The 18,642-nt window shown below is 37.5% G+C and overlaps 1 protein-coding gene across 1 annotated transcript in view; it reads left to right on the forward strand.

Annotated features, from left to right (window-relative positions):
- Nucleotides 1–18,279, forward strand: part of TES (testin LIM domain protein) — a 44,947-nt gene extending 26,668 nt beyond the window's left edge. Inside the window, exons 3-7 of the mRNA XM_046670302.1 lie at nucleotides 8,402–8,654; nucleotides 9,533–9,868; nucleotides 10,797–11,012; nucleotides 11,421–11,579; nucleotides 17,029–18,279. Coding sequence (XP_046526258.1) covers nucleotides 8,402–8,654; nucleotides 9,533–9,868; nucleotides 10,797–11,012; nucleotides 11,421–11,579; nucleotides 17,029–17,217 — 1,153 coding nt within the window. The 3' untranslated portion in view covers nucleotides 17,218–18,279. The remainder of the gene's footprint in view (nucleotides 1–8,401; nucleotides 8,655–9,532; nucleotides 9,869–10,796; nucleotides 11,013–11,420; nucleotides 11,580–17,028) is intronic.
- The last annotated feature ends 363 nt before the right edge of the window (nucleotides 18,280–18,642 follow it).

Below are 18,642 nucleotides of genomic sequence, written 5' to 3' on the forward strand. Positions count from 1 at the left end.
ATCAAAGACCTAAAACCCAAGGAAGTTAAAATCACTTGTTTGAGCCTATGAGTTATTAGTAAGAAATATAATTTATAAACAGTTCCTATGTGTCATACACCAATAAGCACTTGTAACAGTTTTTTATTGCTGCATAACAAATTACTACAAATTTAGCAGGTTAAAACAATGCCTGTTAATTAACTCAACACCCATTTTTACTTTAGCTCAGAAGTCTGGGCAGGCTTAGCTGGATAATCTGCTTAGGGCCTCGAAAGGCTGAAATCAAGGTGTTGGGCAGGTTAGACTCTTATCTGGAAACTCTGGGGGAAGAATCTGCTTCCAGCTCATTCCTGATGTTGGTAGAATTCATTTCCTTGTGGTTGTAGGAATTCATTTCCTTGTGGTTGTAGACCGACAATCCCTGTTTTCTTGCTGGCTGTCAACCAGGGGCTGCTCTCAGCTTTTAGAAGCCACTCACATTCCTTGGCACATGGCCACCTCTGTCTTTAAAGCCCACAACAGTGTGTGGAGTGCTTTCTGCACCTCAGATCTCTCTGACTTCCTCTTCTGCTCCCAGCCAGAGAAAACTCGGTGCTTTTTAAGGGCTCATGTGATTAGATTAGGCATGCCTGGATAATCTCCCATTTGCCATTTAAAGTAGTATCATCATGGGAGTAACACTAGGGGGTGAAGGTCATAGGGACCATCTTAAAATTCTGCTTACCACAGCACTTTATGTACCTGGGTGTACCTAATCCTCATAAAACCCTTTGAGATAAGTCGTAGTATTCCCATTTTATATATGAGAATTCAAAGACTTGGAAATTTAAATAACATACGACAGGCATGGCATCTATGGATGGCAGAGCTGGAATTTGGACCCAAAGCTTGCCAAAACCTTCCTTATCACCACCTTTCTACATGGCAGAGCAGAAACTAGAACCCATTGTACACTGTCATGACCAGTGAACTGTGGATTCACCAGATATCTTCTCTAAAGTGTGGTGCTTTTGTGACATAGACATCTTTGTGGACAATGGGGTCCTTTAACTGTGAGCTTTCCCCTTCAATGCTCCAATGATTACAAGACTAGAGGAAAATAAAAGATTGGGGATGCCTGATACTTACCACATAAGAACTACTGTCTTCTGGGCACACTTTCAAGTAATATTTAGAGATAACAAATATTTATGAAATGCAAGACAAACTCATGATTTCAAGGCGTTTATAGCCAATTATTTCATAATGAAAGTGTAGTAATATCATTGGAACCATAGATCATTTATCAGATAAATACTAGAATTATTCTTTTGTCTTATTTTTGATAAATCCTTCCAATAAAACAGTTGCATTTTGCAAGAAAAGTGTTACTTGAATATAGCGTACATGTGTTTAGAGAATTTCTGATGGGTTTAGAGCTGGCTGAAAACTAAAAATTCCCCACCATAAAAGGATTAATGCCTGTGTTGAATTCTATAACAGAGGCCCATGCTTAAGTCCATATATGTATATCCCTGTTGTAAAAGGGCAGCTTCCAACCCTTTTAAAATACGGTTTGTAGCCTTGCCACGACCGTGCCTCTAAATCACTGTGCATGCTGGCAGCCTGTCAAAGCACTCCAGTTGCCACTGCTTGCCTTGGAAAAATAATAATTTATACAAATGCTGACACAAAAAATTTTTCTCTTTTGGGGAGATGAGGGATAGTTTTTTGACTGCTTTTAGCTTGAAACTGTCAATCTATGTATTTTTCTGAGACAGCGATTTTGATAATTTTAGTCGTCTCTTGGATTTAGCTCAAGAGCTCCAAAGGCGTAGTGTAAAATTCCGAGTGTACAGTTTGATTTGTCATACTTTTATTAATCTTTGTGTGTGTTTGTGTTAACACACTAAACTTTTTTGTACAAAGAACTTTTTAGTACAAACAACCTTCCTCCCCCCACACCTTAGAGCTTCCCAGTCTAACTTTGCATCTTTTAAAGTCGTAAGAAAAGCAACTCTTTTAAACTAACTTAATTCTGAATCCCCTCCTTCTTCCCCCTTCACCCTACGCCCGCTCCAACTTTTATTAACATTCGTGGAGACTTTGGGGAGAATTGCTCTATAGGACAATGTAGAAGATTCAGAGATTTGGCAGCTGTGCTAAGTATGGGACCGGATTTATATATTCTACAAAAACTGCTATCAGATTGCTATAGCTCAAATAAATATAAACTATTTAAGTCTACATATATCATCAAAAGCTATTTATGAATCATCTGAAGAAAGATACTATACAAACCTTAAAAACATAGCCCCTGGCACATGAGTACTGTGCTCACCCATCCCTCTTTGTTTTAGGTTGACATAAAACCAGTTAGTAGTAGTAGTATTTTTTTGGTGAGGAAGATTCACTCTGAACTAACATCTGCTGCCAATCTTCCTTGTTTTCTTTTCTTGCTTGAGGAAGATTAGTCCTGAACTAACATCTGTGCCACTCTTCCTCCACTTTATGTAGGTCACCACCACAGCATGGCTGATGAATGGTATAGGTCCACACCCGGGATCCAAACCCACGAACCTGGGCCGCCAAAGCAGAGCACACCGGACTTAACCACTATGCCATGGGGCTGGCCCCAAAATAAAACCAATTTTTAAAAGCTCTTCATTTTCTTAAGAAGGATGAAATCTGGGTTATTTTAGGCTGAAATTAAATATGTGACAAATGTCCCACTCATTCTCGTGTCTTCTCCTGGATACCAAGATAACAGTATCCTTTTCTTCCCCAATTCCTCAACAAGGTCTTCCTTTTAATAAATTTATTGGATTATCTTCCAAATGACTTTAAAAGTTCTTAAAAGATTTCTATAAACAAAATTTCCCAATTTAAATATGGGAAATTCAAATATAAAACACTGGAGACTACAACTCCAAGAAAAGAATTTAAAGCAGTTTTTTAAACTAGATAAGTAGTAAATACTACAGATTTCCACAATCCATAGCCCTTGGCACCTGGCCCAGACTTTGTAGATTTCTTTCTTGCAGAGTGGTTTGTAACTGTCCCTTTCTACTATAGAAAATGGAGCTCTAGTGTAAGGGGTCTGGAAGGGATGTGGTCATTCCAGCTGCTTCAGTGATGACAACTCTATCTTAAAGAACCATCCCACCTTCTTGAGTCGCATTCCTGCCAAGGGCTCTGTTACTGCAGGTCACCATGTGGGAGCGAGGATGCAGACAAGGCTTATAATGTATGCATGATTTTAAAAACTATAATGAATCAATCATAGGTTTTCTCCACTTAGAAAACTGATAATCGATCATAGTATAGTTTCATTGGCTCCTTTTTCCCTAATCGCTGCTGCTATTGGTGCTGTTGCTGCATTGTTCTAACCTGATTTTACTTGCTTAATAAAGTTATGTTGTGTGAGTGAAGGAGTGTGTAGGGAAAACGGATTTCCTCAGAATGTGAATCTTCCAAGAATAGCCAAGACAAGTAATAAGAGAAAGTATAGGGATGGTTCTTATATCATTGGTAATGTACCTTTTTATATGTAACACTTTCATAGTAAATATAATTTATATAACCCTGCTACAGCTTGTCGTAGTGCATGCTTTAGAAACCGAAAGGCTTTTTTTCACTTACTCTTTTACTATTTGTCTTTCAAATTCTAAACTCTAACTCCCCTTATTTTGTGATGTACGTGTCGTGCTGGTGTAGAGCTGGGTAATAAACATTCCCAAAGGAAGTCCAGGATTCTTCACATATCCTTGTAACAGTATTACTTTGTAATTATTAGGATGCATGCCCTAGTTCACAGCCATATAAGGCTCTATTTATCTATATTAAGAACTAAATTCCCACGCCACCTCTTTCCTCTCAGGGAGGTATGATTTTACCTTGATTCAAAAGCAACGTGATAGTTTTATGAATAATTATATTGTTTTTGTTAACCAAAGAACAAGAATGGAGAACATGCTGTAGTAGAATGAGATGCTCCTTTCCACTAGATGGGAGTGTGAGATAAGCAGATGGAAGAATCTTTTACAGCTAAACCAGAATATGCAAACTCTTCAGCAGATTCTTACCAAATAAAGATTTCTGACCGATGTGTGCACAAGGAAAATAGTTTGTCTCCCCACCCCTCATATCTCTGCATCTCTGATTCTCTCCCTGTGTCTCTCTCTTTCTGGAACTGTACAAGTCAGATCTGATATCTTCAGTTCACCTTAAGAAAACTCAGAACCCAAAAAAGTCTATAATTTTTTAATAATTTATTTGGCAAAGAGATTCATTTAAGAGTTTTTAGTTTGTTTCTTCTAACTTTCTGATGTAGAGAAATCCAATTATTTATATTAATTTTTAATCCAGAAAATCTATTAAACTCTTATTGATGCTAACGCACTGCATTTTTATATGATCAGTCATGGCATTTGTGAACAGCAACAGTTTCTCCTTTTCTGATGAATCCTTGTAACTTGTATGTCTTTGGTTTTGCTCACTGCTGATTAGTACCCACAGGACAGTATGAATCAAGTGGTGGTAGCTAGGTTGCTTCCTTGCTTCAGATCCTACAGTGAATGTGCTAAGTGTGATGTATGCTGTTTGTGGGTTTTCCCCCCAGAAACCCTCTCAAAAATCCTTTCTAGTTCCCTTCTATAGCTAAAATGGATAAACAAAATGTAATCAGAAGAGATGATGAAATGTATTGAATGCTTTTTCTGCACCTAATGAGAAGCAGACATTTTTTTATTTCTTATTTTTTGCTATTATCTTTATTTTCCTTTCTTGTATTTATTGCTTCTTCTGCATTTTTCCTAACTTCCTGAGTTGAACACTTAGTTTAATCACCTTTCTTCTTTCTTCTTAAATTTGAGCATTTCACTATAAATTTCTTCCTAAGCATTCCTTTAGTTGTGTTCCACAAGTTTCAAGAAAAAGTTTTGTTTTCTTTTTTTCCTAAAAGGTTTTTTGCTCTGATTTCTGTTGTGTTTCTTTCCACACTGAATTTTTTATTTTTTTTAAAGAAGTATTTTCTAGTTGCTTTTTTGCTGTTAATTTCTAACATAATTGCATTCTGTTCAGATAATGTGGTTGATGATCAGTCCTTGGGCATTTCTTGAGACTTGCTCTATGCCATAGTGTATGTTCAGACTTTTGAAGTGTGCAAATGCTCATAAAAATAATGTATGTTCTTCAGTCAGTGGATATGATTTATTTATTTTTTGGTTTTTGTGAAGAGGATTGTCCCTGAGCTAACATCTGTGCCAGTCTTCCTCTATTTTGTATGTGGGACACCGCCACAGCAGGGCTTGACAAGCGGTGGGTAGGTCCAAGAACCCCAGGCCGCCATAGCAGAGCGCACAAACTTAAGCACTACGCCCCCAGGGTGGCGCCTGGATGTGATATTTTTTTATGTGTCTGTTAGATCAAGCTTGTTAATTGTGTTATTCTAATCTTTGTTTCTAATTTTTTTAGTCTCATTATAATAATGGATTTATCTATTTATTTCTTGTAGTTCTATTATTTTTGCTTATACATTTTGAAGTTAGGTTATTAGGCTATATTATTAAATTTAGAATTGTTACCTCATAGAGGTGTTTTTAAACTTTTGTCACAGTGGTTACTGTAATACTCATTGAGGGAAAAAACATTAAAGTCCAATTGTATGATATTAATATAGGTATCTAACTTACTTTTTGCTGATATTTGCCTAGTTTGTCTTTTTGCACCCTATACTTTCATCCTTTCTAAGTCCTTAAATTTTAAATGTCTTGTACAAATAGCGTATAGTTTGATTTTGTTGTATTATCCAAGGAAAGCCTTTGTCTTTTAACTGGAGAATTGAGTCCATTTATTGTGACTATCGATACATTTGGATTATATCAACCATCTTGATCTGTGCTTTCTACATGTCCAAATTTCCTCTTTCTTTTTTCTCCTCTCATTGCCTTCTGTTTGACTAATTGCATTTTTATATTTTCATTTCATTTTCTCTATATTAGTTTAGAAATTATATATAATATTTCTTTCTTTAGTTATCTAGATATTTTAACATGCATAAGTAACAACGTCTATCTTTAATATCTTCCTGAACAACATAAGGATATTAGAATTTTTTGAAATTCAGATCCCCCTCTGATTTATATGCTATTGTTGCCCTGTATTTCAGTTCCAGCTTAGGGGGTTTTTTCCCCCTCAAGTAATTTTATTGGGATTGTAATTGTTTATAACATTGTGTAATTTCAGGTATACGTTATTGTTTATCAATTCCTAAATACGCTTCATCGTGGTCACCCCCAGTAGTCCAATTTTCATCCATCACCATACCTATGTGCCCCTTTATCCCTTTCGTCCGCACCCCCAAACTCCCTTCCTCACTGGTAGCCACTAATCTGTTCTCTTTATCCATGTATTTGTTATCTTCCACATATGAATGAAGTCATGCAGTACTTGTCTTTCTCTGTCTGGCTTATTTCGCTTACCATTATGATCCAAAGAGATTTATGCACCCCTATGTTCATTCCAGCTTAGGTTTTTGACACCACGAAGTCTCTCTACTTCCGTTTCCTGTGTCACCTTTTCCAGCTTCTGCTCCTCTGCCAGACTCCTTCCTGAGTCCTCACCTATCCCGCTACTCTTCTGCCAGGAAGTGAAGGTGATCTGTTCAACTCATGTGCATGTGTGCCATTCCTTGTCTCCTGAGTTTCTATTTTCTACGCTAGCTCTGTGTATCGTACAATCTACTTGATATCTTTACTCTGTCTCATAGGCATTTCAAACTTATCAGTAGTTCAGTTTTGGAGACATTTCATCAACCTTTTCCATCCAATTCAACCACAAAGTTTAGTCAGTTTTACAAGGAGATCTTAAATCTGTTCCTTTCTTTCCATCTCCATTATCAAATACTCTAGTCCAAGCTATAGCACATCTTGCCTGGACCAGAACAATAACAACCCAAGATGTAAATTCTGCTTTTGAAGTAGCAATAGAATCCCTGTTACTTAGAACCATGCCCTTGCAACTGGATGCACCATTGACGTGTTAATTGGTCTCTCTATTCCAATTATGTCTACGCTCAATCCATTCTCCACATGGCAGGTATTACAATTTTTGAAAATGATAGATCTGATCATGTTATTCCATTACATAAAAACCTTCTGTGCCTCCTGATTACTCTTATAATGAAGGCCAAATTCTTTCATGTGTTCTGTAGGTCCCTGCATAATCTCATGCCTGCCTCCCATCGTTGTCGCTGCCCCATTTGCATGCATCACTGCAGTCATACCAGCCTTCTCTGACCGTGGAACCTAAGGGAACAATCTCTTTCCTAATCCAGGACCACCACAAAAACTCTTTCTACCCAGAATATTTGGTGGCTTTTCTCCTCCCTTTTGTCCCCCTCCCCAAATATACACATGCATACCCAATTCACACCTGTATTTTACACATCCTTCAGATCTCAACCTAAATGTCACTTTCTCATGGAGTAATGTTCTTATGGCGTCCGTTCCTCACCAGTTCCAAGTCAAATTTATACCCTCTCAAGGTATCCTGTATTTTTCTTTTCTATCACAAATGCAATTATAACGGGGGGTGTGTGTGTGTGTGTATTTGTTTAATGTCTGTCTCCCCACCAGGTGGTAAGTTCTAGAATGTCAGAGACTGGGCCTATTTTTTTTACCATTATGTCCTAGTATTAAGGCCATTGCTTGGCACATGGACACTCATTTGTGTTGCATGAATGAATGAATGATTATGTGCTAGACCAGACTGGGGAAGAAGAGGGCTGTGTCCTTCAACCATAAGAAGGGCAGAGACTCTCATTTATCAGTCTTTTTATACATAGTGGAGTACGTGGTAGGTGATCACTAAGTGTTTGAAGAATTACAAGAAGGGGAAAGGGAGGGGGAGGAAAGAGAAAGGAGAAAGGAAATGAGAAATGGGGAAGGGGAGGAAAGGAAATTGGAAAGGGGACAGGAAAGATAAACCTCAATCTAGGATTATAGTCCTTGATGAGAAAAGTTATATTAATCTCTCCATCCCTCGCTGAAAAAAAACTTGGGCTATGATGGCTGTGAAATGTTATCATGCAATAAAATATGAAACCTCTTGCTGTGATAGTTTTTTGGTGATTTTGTTTGTTTATTTATTTGAGAGAATGAGGGATACCAGATGGGGTTACTCTCAAACATACCCCCTTGAACGTGTACTTTTTGATCAAAACCTAACTTTTCAAAGTCTTATAAAGTGAGAGTGCATTTTTGTGTTTTCTTGCTTAAATTTATGGATAACTACTTGGTATCCCACCCCAAAATGATTTGGCTTTGCGTACCATTAAATGGAATATGTGTAAAAGTATTTTATGCACTATAAATGTATGCACGTAATTATTATTGGTTAGGTATGATTAATCATTGTCTACTTATCTCCAAAATTATAGAAAAATATGTCGTAACTGCAAGTGCGGGCAAGAAGAACATGATGTCCTATTGAGCAATGAAGAAGACCGAAAAGTGGGGAAACTTTTTGAAGACACCAAGTATACCACCCTGATCGCAAAGCTAAAATCAGATGGAATTCCCATGTATAAACGCAATGTTATGATATTGACCAATCCAGTTGCTGCCAAGAAGAATATCTCCATCAATACGGTTACCTATGAGTGGGCGCCTCCTGTCCAGAATCAGGCATTGGTAAGGGAGAGGGGAGTCCCTTTATTAAAGTTCCCGGACTACTTATTTAGGGCAGTTCCTTTAGCAACCTAATCAACTTCAGGTCTGTTATTTTTCTGGGGTTCCCATTACGTTGATTTTCAACTCCTTTTATGGTCTTTTGAAAGTAAGATTAGATATCTCATAGAATTTTTCTGACTACCTGGATATGATACCTTTTTGAGGGAATGGTCTGAAATTCTTAATATTTAGATAAAAAGCAAATATTTTGTACAAATCTAGTAACTTCTAGCTTACTGTTGAGAAGATTTCTCTTAAGATGGTAAAGAATAGCTAAAGAATAGAATTTCTGTTGTTATTTAGAATTAAAAAAATGTTCAACACTATATTTCTTTTACTGTGTAAGGCAAAAAAAATGCAATTCTTTGTCAAGCTCCTTCTATTATAGCAACTAGATGAGATGAGACATTTGGAAGCCTTTTAAGAAGGTTAGTTAAATCATTAAAGAGAATCTTGTGATGATATTTTTTATAATGATGAAAATTTTGCTGATCCATAGGTCGTTCTGAACATGCTGCCTGAAAATTTGTGTTCTCTTGCAACTGCACATTTGTATATGTAGCACAAGTAAACATTAGTAACCAGAATCCTTTTACAAATTGAAAAAAGCTTACGTTTCATGGGAAAAAACATGTTCATTTTTACTGAACTGAATCTATTTAGTGTACCATTTTTGAATATGTTAACATCTCAAGCTGTTTATATTATGAAGATTAATTGTTACTAATAGATAAACTGACTTCTTTCTTAAGTGACTTGCTTCTGATGTGTGTTATAAAATATTGCCTGTCTGGTGGCCAAGGCATCTCCCAGTTAACACTGGTCTCCTTGTGGTTCAGGCCAGGCAGTACATGCAGATGCTGCCCAAGGAGAAGCAGCCAGTGGCAGGCTCGGAGGGGGCGCAGTACCGGAAGAAGCAGCTGGCAAAGCAGCTCCCTGCACACGACCAGGACCCTTCAAAGTGCCACGAATTGTCTCCCAAAGAAGTGAAGGAGATGGAGCAGTTTGTGAAAAAATATAAGAACGAGGCTCTGGGAGTAGGAGATGTCAAGCTTCCCCGTGAGATGGATGCTCAAGACCCCAACAGAATGTGCATCCCTGGTGGGGACAGAAGCACCACGGCAGCGGTGGGGGCCAAGGAGAACAAATTGGCCGAAAACAAAAGAACTCAGTATGTAAGTAGAGTCTGGTCACACTGTTGGTCCAATTGGTGTATTTTAGAGGTTCTTTCCCTTTCTTTGAAACTTTTTTGGGGCCATTCCTATGTTTCCAAAAGGGAGTAGGTGAGGGAAATAAATTGAATTAAAATTCAGTTTCAGCTTATTTTAGAAAATCATGTTTGAAACCACTGTCTAAAGCCAGGTTTCCTGATTATCTGTTGCCAAGGATAATTGTGAGTTTTATGTATACATAGTAGTTAGCATTGGTGTCATGCTGGAGTACAACATGCTAATTAGAATCTGTTTGTAAACATAATTATGATGTTAATTGTTTATCTCTTCCCATAAATAAGAATAAGATATGCTTAGGTTAATTCAGTTTTGCTTGTGAGAACGTGCCTAAAATTCAAGATTAAATTTATGTAGATATATGTTCAATCATATTTTTTTAATCTCTCCTAGAGAAGGAAATTGAAGTCTTTTTTTTTTTTGCCTTAAAGAAAATTGTGACACAGATGAACAAAAAAATAAGAACTAACCTTACTGTAATAGATTCCTTATAGATCCAATTAGCACGTCAACCCATAAGGCTTAGTCTTGTAAAACAAAAAAATTTTTTTAGGTGCTAATAATCTCTAAGTAATCATTTTTTAGAGAACCACTTAAAATTGAGGTAAAAATTACTATTAGCCTTTTTCCATAAGGAACTTTAGTTCAGGAATTACTCAATACTCTGCTGCACATAGGGTGCAGAATTAGGTTTGAACAGCCTGGAGAAAGCCCAGAGATTCTGTTTCACAGAAGTACTAACACCTTATTGTCTACGTGGACAAATTCCTAATTTCAGCAGAAATTATTTCTCTTGAAAGTTGTTTCTCTGAACTACTAAACTGATGATGAGAAATGCCAGTCTTATGATTGTTTTGTGTGGTTTCCCCTTCAGTCCTGCTACTGCTGCAACCTGAGCATGAAGGAGGGTGACCCGGCCATCTATGCTGAACGGGCCGGCTACGACAAACTGTGGCACCCAGCTTGTTTCGTCTGCAGCACCTGTCATGAACTCTTGGTTGACATGATCTATTTTTGGAAGAATGGGAAACTGTACTGTGGCAGACATTACTGTGACAGTGAGAAACCCCGATGTGCTGGCTGTGATGAGGTACGTTCTCTGGAGCCACCGCATGCAGGCTCCTTTTTTGTACCCCTGTATGGTCCCTTTACCATCCTAACCAGGCCACTCTTAGCGAGGAGGCAACGTGAATTAACCAAGCATCAGTTACTTTATTTACATCCGAAGAAACTGACTGATAAAAACTTTTGATTTCAGTCCTACTGAGTGTCTGTGTTAATTGTGTTGACTAATGAAAGACTGTCGAGAAACATAAAGGATTGATTTGGATAAACTAAATAATAACCTAAGTTCAAGCTTTAGGCTATTTTCAAACTTCAATCCAAGAAAGGTGATATACTTGTGGATCTAAATCTTTTATTGTCTATAGAACCTAGCTTTGTTATTTGTAACAAAAAGGAGATTACATGGTTCATCTTATTTTTATCTTGTTCCCAGCTGATATTCAGCAATGAGTATACCCAGGCAGAAAACCAAAATTGGCATCTGAAACACTTCTGCTGCTTTGACTGTGACAGCATCCTCGCTGGGGAGATATACGTGATGGTCAATGACAAGCCCGTGTGCAAGCCCTGCTATGTGAAGAATCACGCTGTGGTAAGAAGCATTCCAGGGACACGGTGGCCTTGACCTGCTTTATGACTTGACTTTATGCCTTTATTTAATTAGCTGTCTCACAAATGAGAAACAGAAAGTACTACCCATAAGTAGGAAACATTTGATTCCTGCCATAGGGTGTTAAAATCCAGATAATTCAAAAGCAATACATGCATTGACTATGAGCCACCTTGAGATTTCTACCATGCAGATCACACTATAGATTATAAGTGCTCCTTAATAATCAAATTCCCACAAAAAAACTTCTTAACATAAATGAGACTAACTGATTGAGTCACCATGCTGATCAGATTCTGCTTAAATTAAGGCTTCTAGGGGCTGTTCATACTCTTTAGCTCTATTTCAGTGTTCGTGGTTTCTCTTCACATTGCTAGACCACCTGCTGGGGCTTCGTTCCTCCTACCTGGGGATTGTACAATGCCTGTTTTTTAAACACTCGTTGAATTGATTGAATAAGAAAATTTGACCTGAAAATCTGGGGTGGGATTTAGTAAATCTAAATGATTTACCATTTACCATTGAGTTGGATTAAATAAGTCTAAATGATTTATTTACATGGGTCAAACATTCAAGTAATGTTAAAGTATATTTTTTTCTTGGATCTACCCTGTTTACACAGAGCCGCTATTGCATGATGACCATGAGATGGATAATTTAGATAAAAGATAGATTAAAAAGTTGACCATAAATGGTAAAGCTTGTAAGCCAGGGGGTATTAAAACTTCTTTATATGCAGGGAAATACATACCAGTTAAGGATCCCCCTGAGCTATCAAGTAGAGGAGACTCCTGGCTAAGGAATAAAATGATATGTTTATATAGTTGTAGGGTATGATACTACAAAAATAAGGTAACAAGTTTTGATGTCAATGCCAATTTTAAACTTTTACCCATTCTCCCCAGATATAATCAGTCATTTTCCATCAACTCTGCCTCATCAGTATATCTCAGATCCTTACAGTTACAACTAGTCTACTTCAGACCTTTATTTACTGTCATTTGGATTATTGTAGTGGCCTCAAATTTGGTCTTCCCACTTCTATTCTGTTTTTTTTTTTTTTTTTTTTTTTTTGGTGGGGAAGATTGGCCCTGAGCTAACATATGTTGCCAGTCTTGCTCTATTTTTTGTATGGGGATGCTGCCACAGCATGGCTTGATGAGCAGTGTGTAGGTCCGTGCCCAGGATCTGAACCCAAAAACTCTCGGCCGCTGAAGCTGAGCACGTGAACTTAGCCACTACACTGCCGCCAGCCCCCTCCCCACTTCCATTCTTTGTCTTGTTCAAAGCCACCTTCCACAGTGAGGGATGATAATCCTTCTAAACTGCAAATCTGATCTTAAACTTTTGCTTAATAGATCCAGCCCTTTCTTGCCTGTCCAGCTGCTTCCACTAGTTATTCAACCCAAATCATGCATTTCCACAAGTTACCTTTATTTTCTAGTTTATGCACCATTCTTTGTCTTCTCTCACACTAATTCCTTTGTCTGATGTACCCTATTCCTGTTTTTACCTGACTGTGTATACGCCTTCCTCCAGACTCAGTTTAGGCTTAGCTTTTTTCAGAACACCTTTTCTGATTCCCTACCTCTTTCTCTCTGGGTGGGCTGGATGCCTCTCTATGTTCCTGTGGGGCCTGTGTGTGCACTTGCCCACGTGTGTGTAATTGTCAGTACACTCATCTGTCTCCTCCAGTAGACTATATAGCAACTGGAGGAGAGAGCTTGCCTTTTTGTTTCCAAATCCTCAGTGTCTGCACTTGGGAAATGTTTGAGTGACTAACCTGTGTTCTTTCTCATTTGCTTTGGAGTCAACATGGACCCTCCTTATACCTGGGGGAAAGGTGTTGAATACCCATGTGGCCTGATAACATCGTTTAGCTAAAAACTGCTTCTCTGGATATTGTTGCAACAGTTTCTCTTCGGAAGAGGGTTATCAGAATGTGTATTTTATTGTAGGATGTGTGACCTTGGTCTCAGTGACTAGCATGCAAACTCCTTGAGGGCAGAGATTTTTGTCTGCTTTGTTTTCTGTTCTATTTCCAACACTAGAACAATACAGTAGGCACTCAATAAATATTTATTGAATAAAGTTTTAAATACAAGAAGCTGCTTTATTTAACTGTTACAAACTTCTCTCTGTCACGTTGTATCTAGTCATTGGGGAGGATTATAACCACAGATATGAATTTTTTAAAAAGAGAAAATTTCTAAATTATTTAGCTTTGTAATATGGCATGATTTCTTGTAGAAGGTTTGCTTTCTCAGTAAGATATACTCTTGCCCTTTGTCTAATATTAAAGTGAACGTATCTACCTCCTAAGCAACTCTAGCTGATGGCAAAGAGAGCTACCCATGCAACATGCTAAATGATGTAAAATTTTGAAGAAGATTATCTAGTTTAGGGCATTGATCTCTTAGATCTTTTATTTATTGTTTTTAAAAAAAAAGAGGAGAGAGAATACAGACTATTTTTAAACCTGAAGCCAAGAACTCAACTCTTAACAGGGCATTTCTGAGGGAAAAAATTAACGTGGAAGGAGGGTAAGAGGGAAATGCACTTCTCTGCATTGTCTCTAGAGTTCCTGTCTCAAACAGCTAGCCACAGAATTCACATCTACGAGATTTCACAGGACCTTCACTCCAAAGAGCTCCTTACGATAAGTGCCATTAGCTATTTCACATTGTGTATACACTCCTGTGTGAAATAGGAGGGATCGAAGGAAAGAAGAGCTCATTGAAATGTTAGAGATTTAAGAACACAGGAAGCGCATCCTCTCCCTGCAGGGCTGTGTAGTCCCCACCCCCTCCGTGAGGCCTGTGCAGCTTGCAGATGTATGAGGAATTAGGGATCAGTAGAATTTACCTGGGATTCTGTCAGACTTTGGGATGAATGGCAATCAAATTATTAAAACTAAGTTTTATGAAACCACAAACCCTAAATTCCCATACCATTTAGTGTGTTCATTAGTTATTTTTTTCCTAAACAATTTCCTTAATTTTGCATATAATTGAACAGTACTTATCCCTTTTTTTAAAATCACAAAAGAAAATGTGTGTTTTAAAAGATTATAAAAAGATCCACAAATATTATTTCAGAGCTGAGATAAAGAAGGTAGATCACGGTCTAAAAACAAGGCAATAAAAAATGAGTGTGAAATCCTTTTATTCTATAAAAACAAGTTTAAAAATATTGAAAAATTAATATGAAATATAGAAAAATACAAAGGACAACATTCTAAAAGAATTATAAAGCTATAAAAAATGAACAGATACAAAAGCAATTGCTTGCATGGTGTAGCTACAAATTAGGAGTGTCTGTAATTATAAATGCTCGTTTTTGTTACATGCACGAATAGCATATTGATCATGCAAAGATATCTCCCTTGCTTCTCAGAGAAGACCAGGTTGACATATGTGTCTATCATATGTGTCTAGCAGCTATAATCTCTGTAATTAGAAGCCATGTAGCTCTAAAAAGTATGGAAAGTACATATTGCGGGTCTGAAGTGGATATTTGTAATAATGCCTCACTTCACGCCCTAAACCAGTTTACTCACGGAGTAGAAGCCTCATTTTGACATCTTGTCAAGGAGGCTCAGGCTAAACAACCCCCCTCAACCCACCCACCCACCCCTCCTCTCTCAGTAGTTCCTGACAATCATATTAAGAGACCAGGAATGCTGAAGATTATAGTCACTTTCATGTAATACTGGACAATCTTGTTGGTTTCTTTACTTGTTATAAAATATTTAGAACAAAAACTTTAAATAGTCACATTCATTCAGAACATGTATAAACAAGAAGGCATATGAACTCTCTAGTGTTTTGGAAGTCTCAACTGAGTAGTTTTGTTTTCTACTATAATGAGGGTGTGTATGTGATATATATGTTTGTGCATAACATCCATATACACTGAATGGTATGGGTATGTAAGTATTAATATTCTACAATATTAGGTTATACATAAGTGATGTCTTGTGACAGAACAGAAACCAATTAACCGCAAGGTTTATTTTTAGTGCAAACTAATTATTCTCAAACACTGTCAGTGTTTTTAATTGAGTTCTTAATCACTTTGAACATGATTTTCATTGACTACTGTCTAGAAATTAGTGGTGTTAATAATTTCATGTGTCATAGGTAGGACTGGTAAAGTTACCATTCAAAGTTTGAATGAGTGAGGAAAAGTCTTTTTTTTTTTTAAGACTATTTTTTTGGAGCAGTTTTAGATTTACAACAAAATTGAGAGGAAGATACAGAGGTTTCCCATATACCTCCTACCCGACACGTGTATAGCCTCCCCTGTTATCAACATCCCTCACCAGAATGGTACATTTTTTACCAAGAGTGACTCTGCATTGGCACATCATAATCACCCAAAGTCCATAGTTTACCTTAGGCTTCACTCTTCATGTTGTACATTCTGTGGGTTTGGACAAGTGTATAGAATGGACAAATGACATATATCCATCATTATAATGTCATACAGAATATTTTCGCTGTCCTAGAAGTCCTCTGTGCTCTGCCTGTTCATCTCTCCCACCTCCCCGCCCCACCAACTTACCCCTGGCAACCGCTGGTCTTTTTACTGTCTGCATGGCTTTACCTTTTCCAGAATGTCATATAGTTGGAATCGTACAGTATGCAGCCTTTTCAGATTGGCTTCTTTCACTTATTAATATGCATTTAAGGTTCCTCATGTCTTTTCACAGCTTGATAGCTCATTTCTTTTTAGCACTGAATAATATTCCATTGCCTGGACGTACCACAATTTATTTATCCATTCACCTAGAAGGACATCTTGGTTGCTTCCAAGTTTTGGCAGTTATGAATGACACTCTTATAAACATCCATGTGCAGGTTTTTGAGCGGACGTAAGTTTTCAACTCCTTTAGGTAAATACAAAGGAGCACAATTGTTGGGTTGGATGATAAGAGTATGTTTAGTTGTGTAAGAAACTGCCAAACTGTCTTCCAAACTGGCTGTGCCATTTTGCATTCCCACCAGCAACGAATGACAGTTCCTGTTGTTCCACATCCTCACCAGGATTTGGGGTTATAGGAAAAATCATAAACGTTTTTATCATTACTAATGTGCAGTCTAATAGAATATGCTGGAACCAAACTCACTGCTTTGGAACTCGCCATCAAGACTTTCTGCCTTGAATCCCATGGGCATATCTTACAGGCACCAAATCACCTGTTTGGCCTTCACTTGTTATTTCTCACAGTGCTCACCATATAGACTCCCATTAACACTGGTTGGCTAACAAGGGTAACTAGAAGGTCACTTTCAGTTGTATGTTTTTGAGGTTGTCGTTCTGAGTTTACTTTATCATCTGAAGAAATGTATTGAGTTTGTGCTAACATGAAAATGTTACCATCACAGTTTGATCTCTCATCCTCTTATTTGTATAATTGACTTAACAGGTATGTCAAGGATGCCACAATGCCATTGATCCCGAAGTGCAGCGGGTGACCTATAACAATTTCAGCTGGCACGCGTCCACAGAGTGCTTTCTGTGCTCCTGCTGCAGCAAGTGTCTCATTGGGCAGAAGTTCATGCCAGTAGAAGGGATGGTTTTCTGTTCAGTGGAGTGTAAGAAGATGATGTCTTAGGAGGAGAGTACCAAGTCATATTGAGCCATAGCTATCCAAACTGGTCTGCATTTCTACTGTAAAACGCAATTTAGAAAAATAAACGGAAAAAAAGAATCGGTAAAGGAAACCAGGAGATTTTGTTCAGTATCTTTCTTTGCTGTTTTACTGTATCCATTTTTTTCATCTCAACTTTTAGAACCTGCTTTAAGCATTTGATTTTAAAAACAGTAAAGAATTTTATCTTTCCTTAGCTTTCCAGACATAAAATCTTTGAGTTGGAAGCTTGGGTTTAATTAACCTTCGTACCCCTGTCCCCCTTGTGCCAAACAGCACATATGAAACACTTCAAAGCTAGTGTGCCGAATGGAAAGATGAACTTTTCTCGGTCTATATTCTTTCTTCCCTCTTGTGTAAAATGAAAAGGAAATTAAACTTGCCCTGATGCCAGGGCTCTACATTATTGCCTCATCTTATCCACTGATGTCTGTGGTGATACACAGTGAGTTCTTTTCACAGAGAAGATAGAAGTGCAGCATAGTGTGGAGAGCTGTTAGCATTTTCGTGCCTATGCGTTTGCTGTTTCCTAATTTAGGCAGAAGTGGCTTTATTGCATTTCTCTATTACTTTTTGCCCTACCTCTAAGTATTCTCTTTGTGAGCTGGTGACCTCCATCTGTGGCCTTGAATATGTTATTGTCACATGTGGCATCTACACTTTTTACTTCTATAGATGACTTTCGGCTTGGATGTAAAAGCCTAGCCACTCATTTATATTATGTTTTCAATCCAAAGAATATGTATACTTTTTGTACCCAAGAAACTATAGCTTGTACCCATTGCACTTGCCTGCTGTGGTTTGGATAGGTGTTTTGCATGATTTTTATTATTTTCTAGTAGATACTCTCCTGTGATGCTTCTAAGCCTGTTCACAGGGATACCGAATGTCTTCCTCACCTGTATACTTCCATCCTTATGTATTTCTGATGTTTATTTTCCCCTGTATACTTCTATATACTATGCACTATTAAAATTAAATGGAATGAATGATATGTATATTATTATTCAAAATAAAGTTTCTTTCACTTTAATAATTGTACTTTTATCCTTCATATCCTTTTCATTCGAGAGAAAAAAAAATCCTTCTGCAATGAAGGATTTGTTACAGCAGGGGGCGCGGTCTCCAAGGATAAAAACTACCCAAGCGAAAAGGCTGCTGCTGACAAGACAGAACAGAAACTAGGTTTCTCCTTATGGTGAAGGGACAAGTTTTATGAAACTTTAAGATAAATCAAGACATTTAAGTTGTTAGTTTTCAAGTCATGTGGGAATTTTTTCTTTCAGGAAAAAAAAAGGAAAAGTGTCATTTTAATTGAAGTTTGGGAAAACTTTATCTTCTCTTGAGGTGAATCTAACAAGCATTACTCTTATACTTGAATTGCAACTC

Source organism: Equus quagga, chromosome 8 (assembly GCF_021613505.1).
Source record: "Equus quagga isolate Etosha38 chromosome 8, UCLA_HA_Equagga_1.0, whole genome shotgun sequence".
NCBI classification, from domain to species: Eukaryota; Metazoa; Chordata; class Mammalia; order Perissodactyla; family Equidae; genus Equus; species Equus quagga.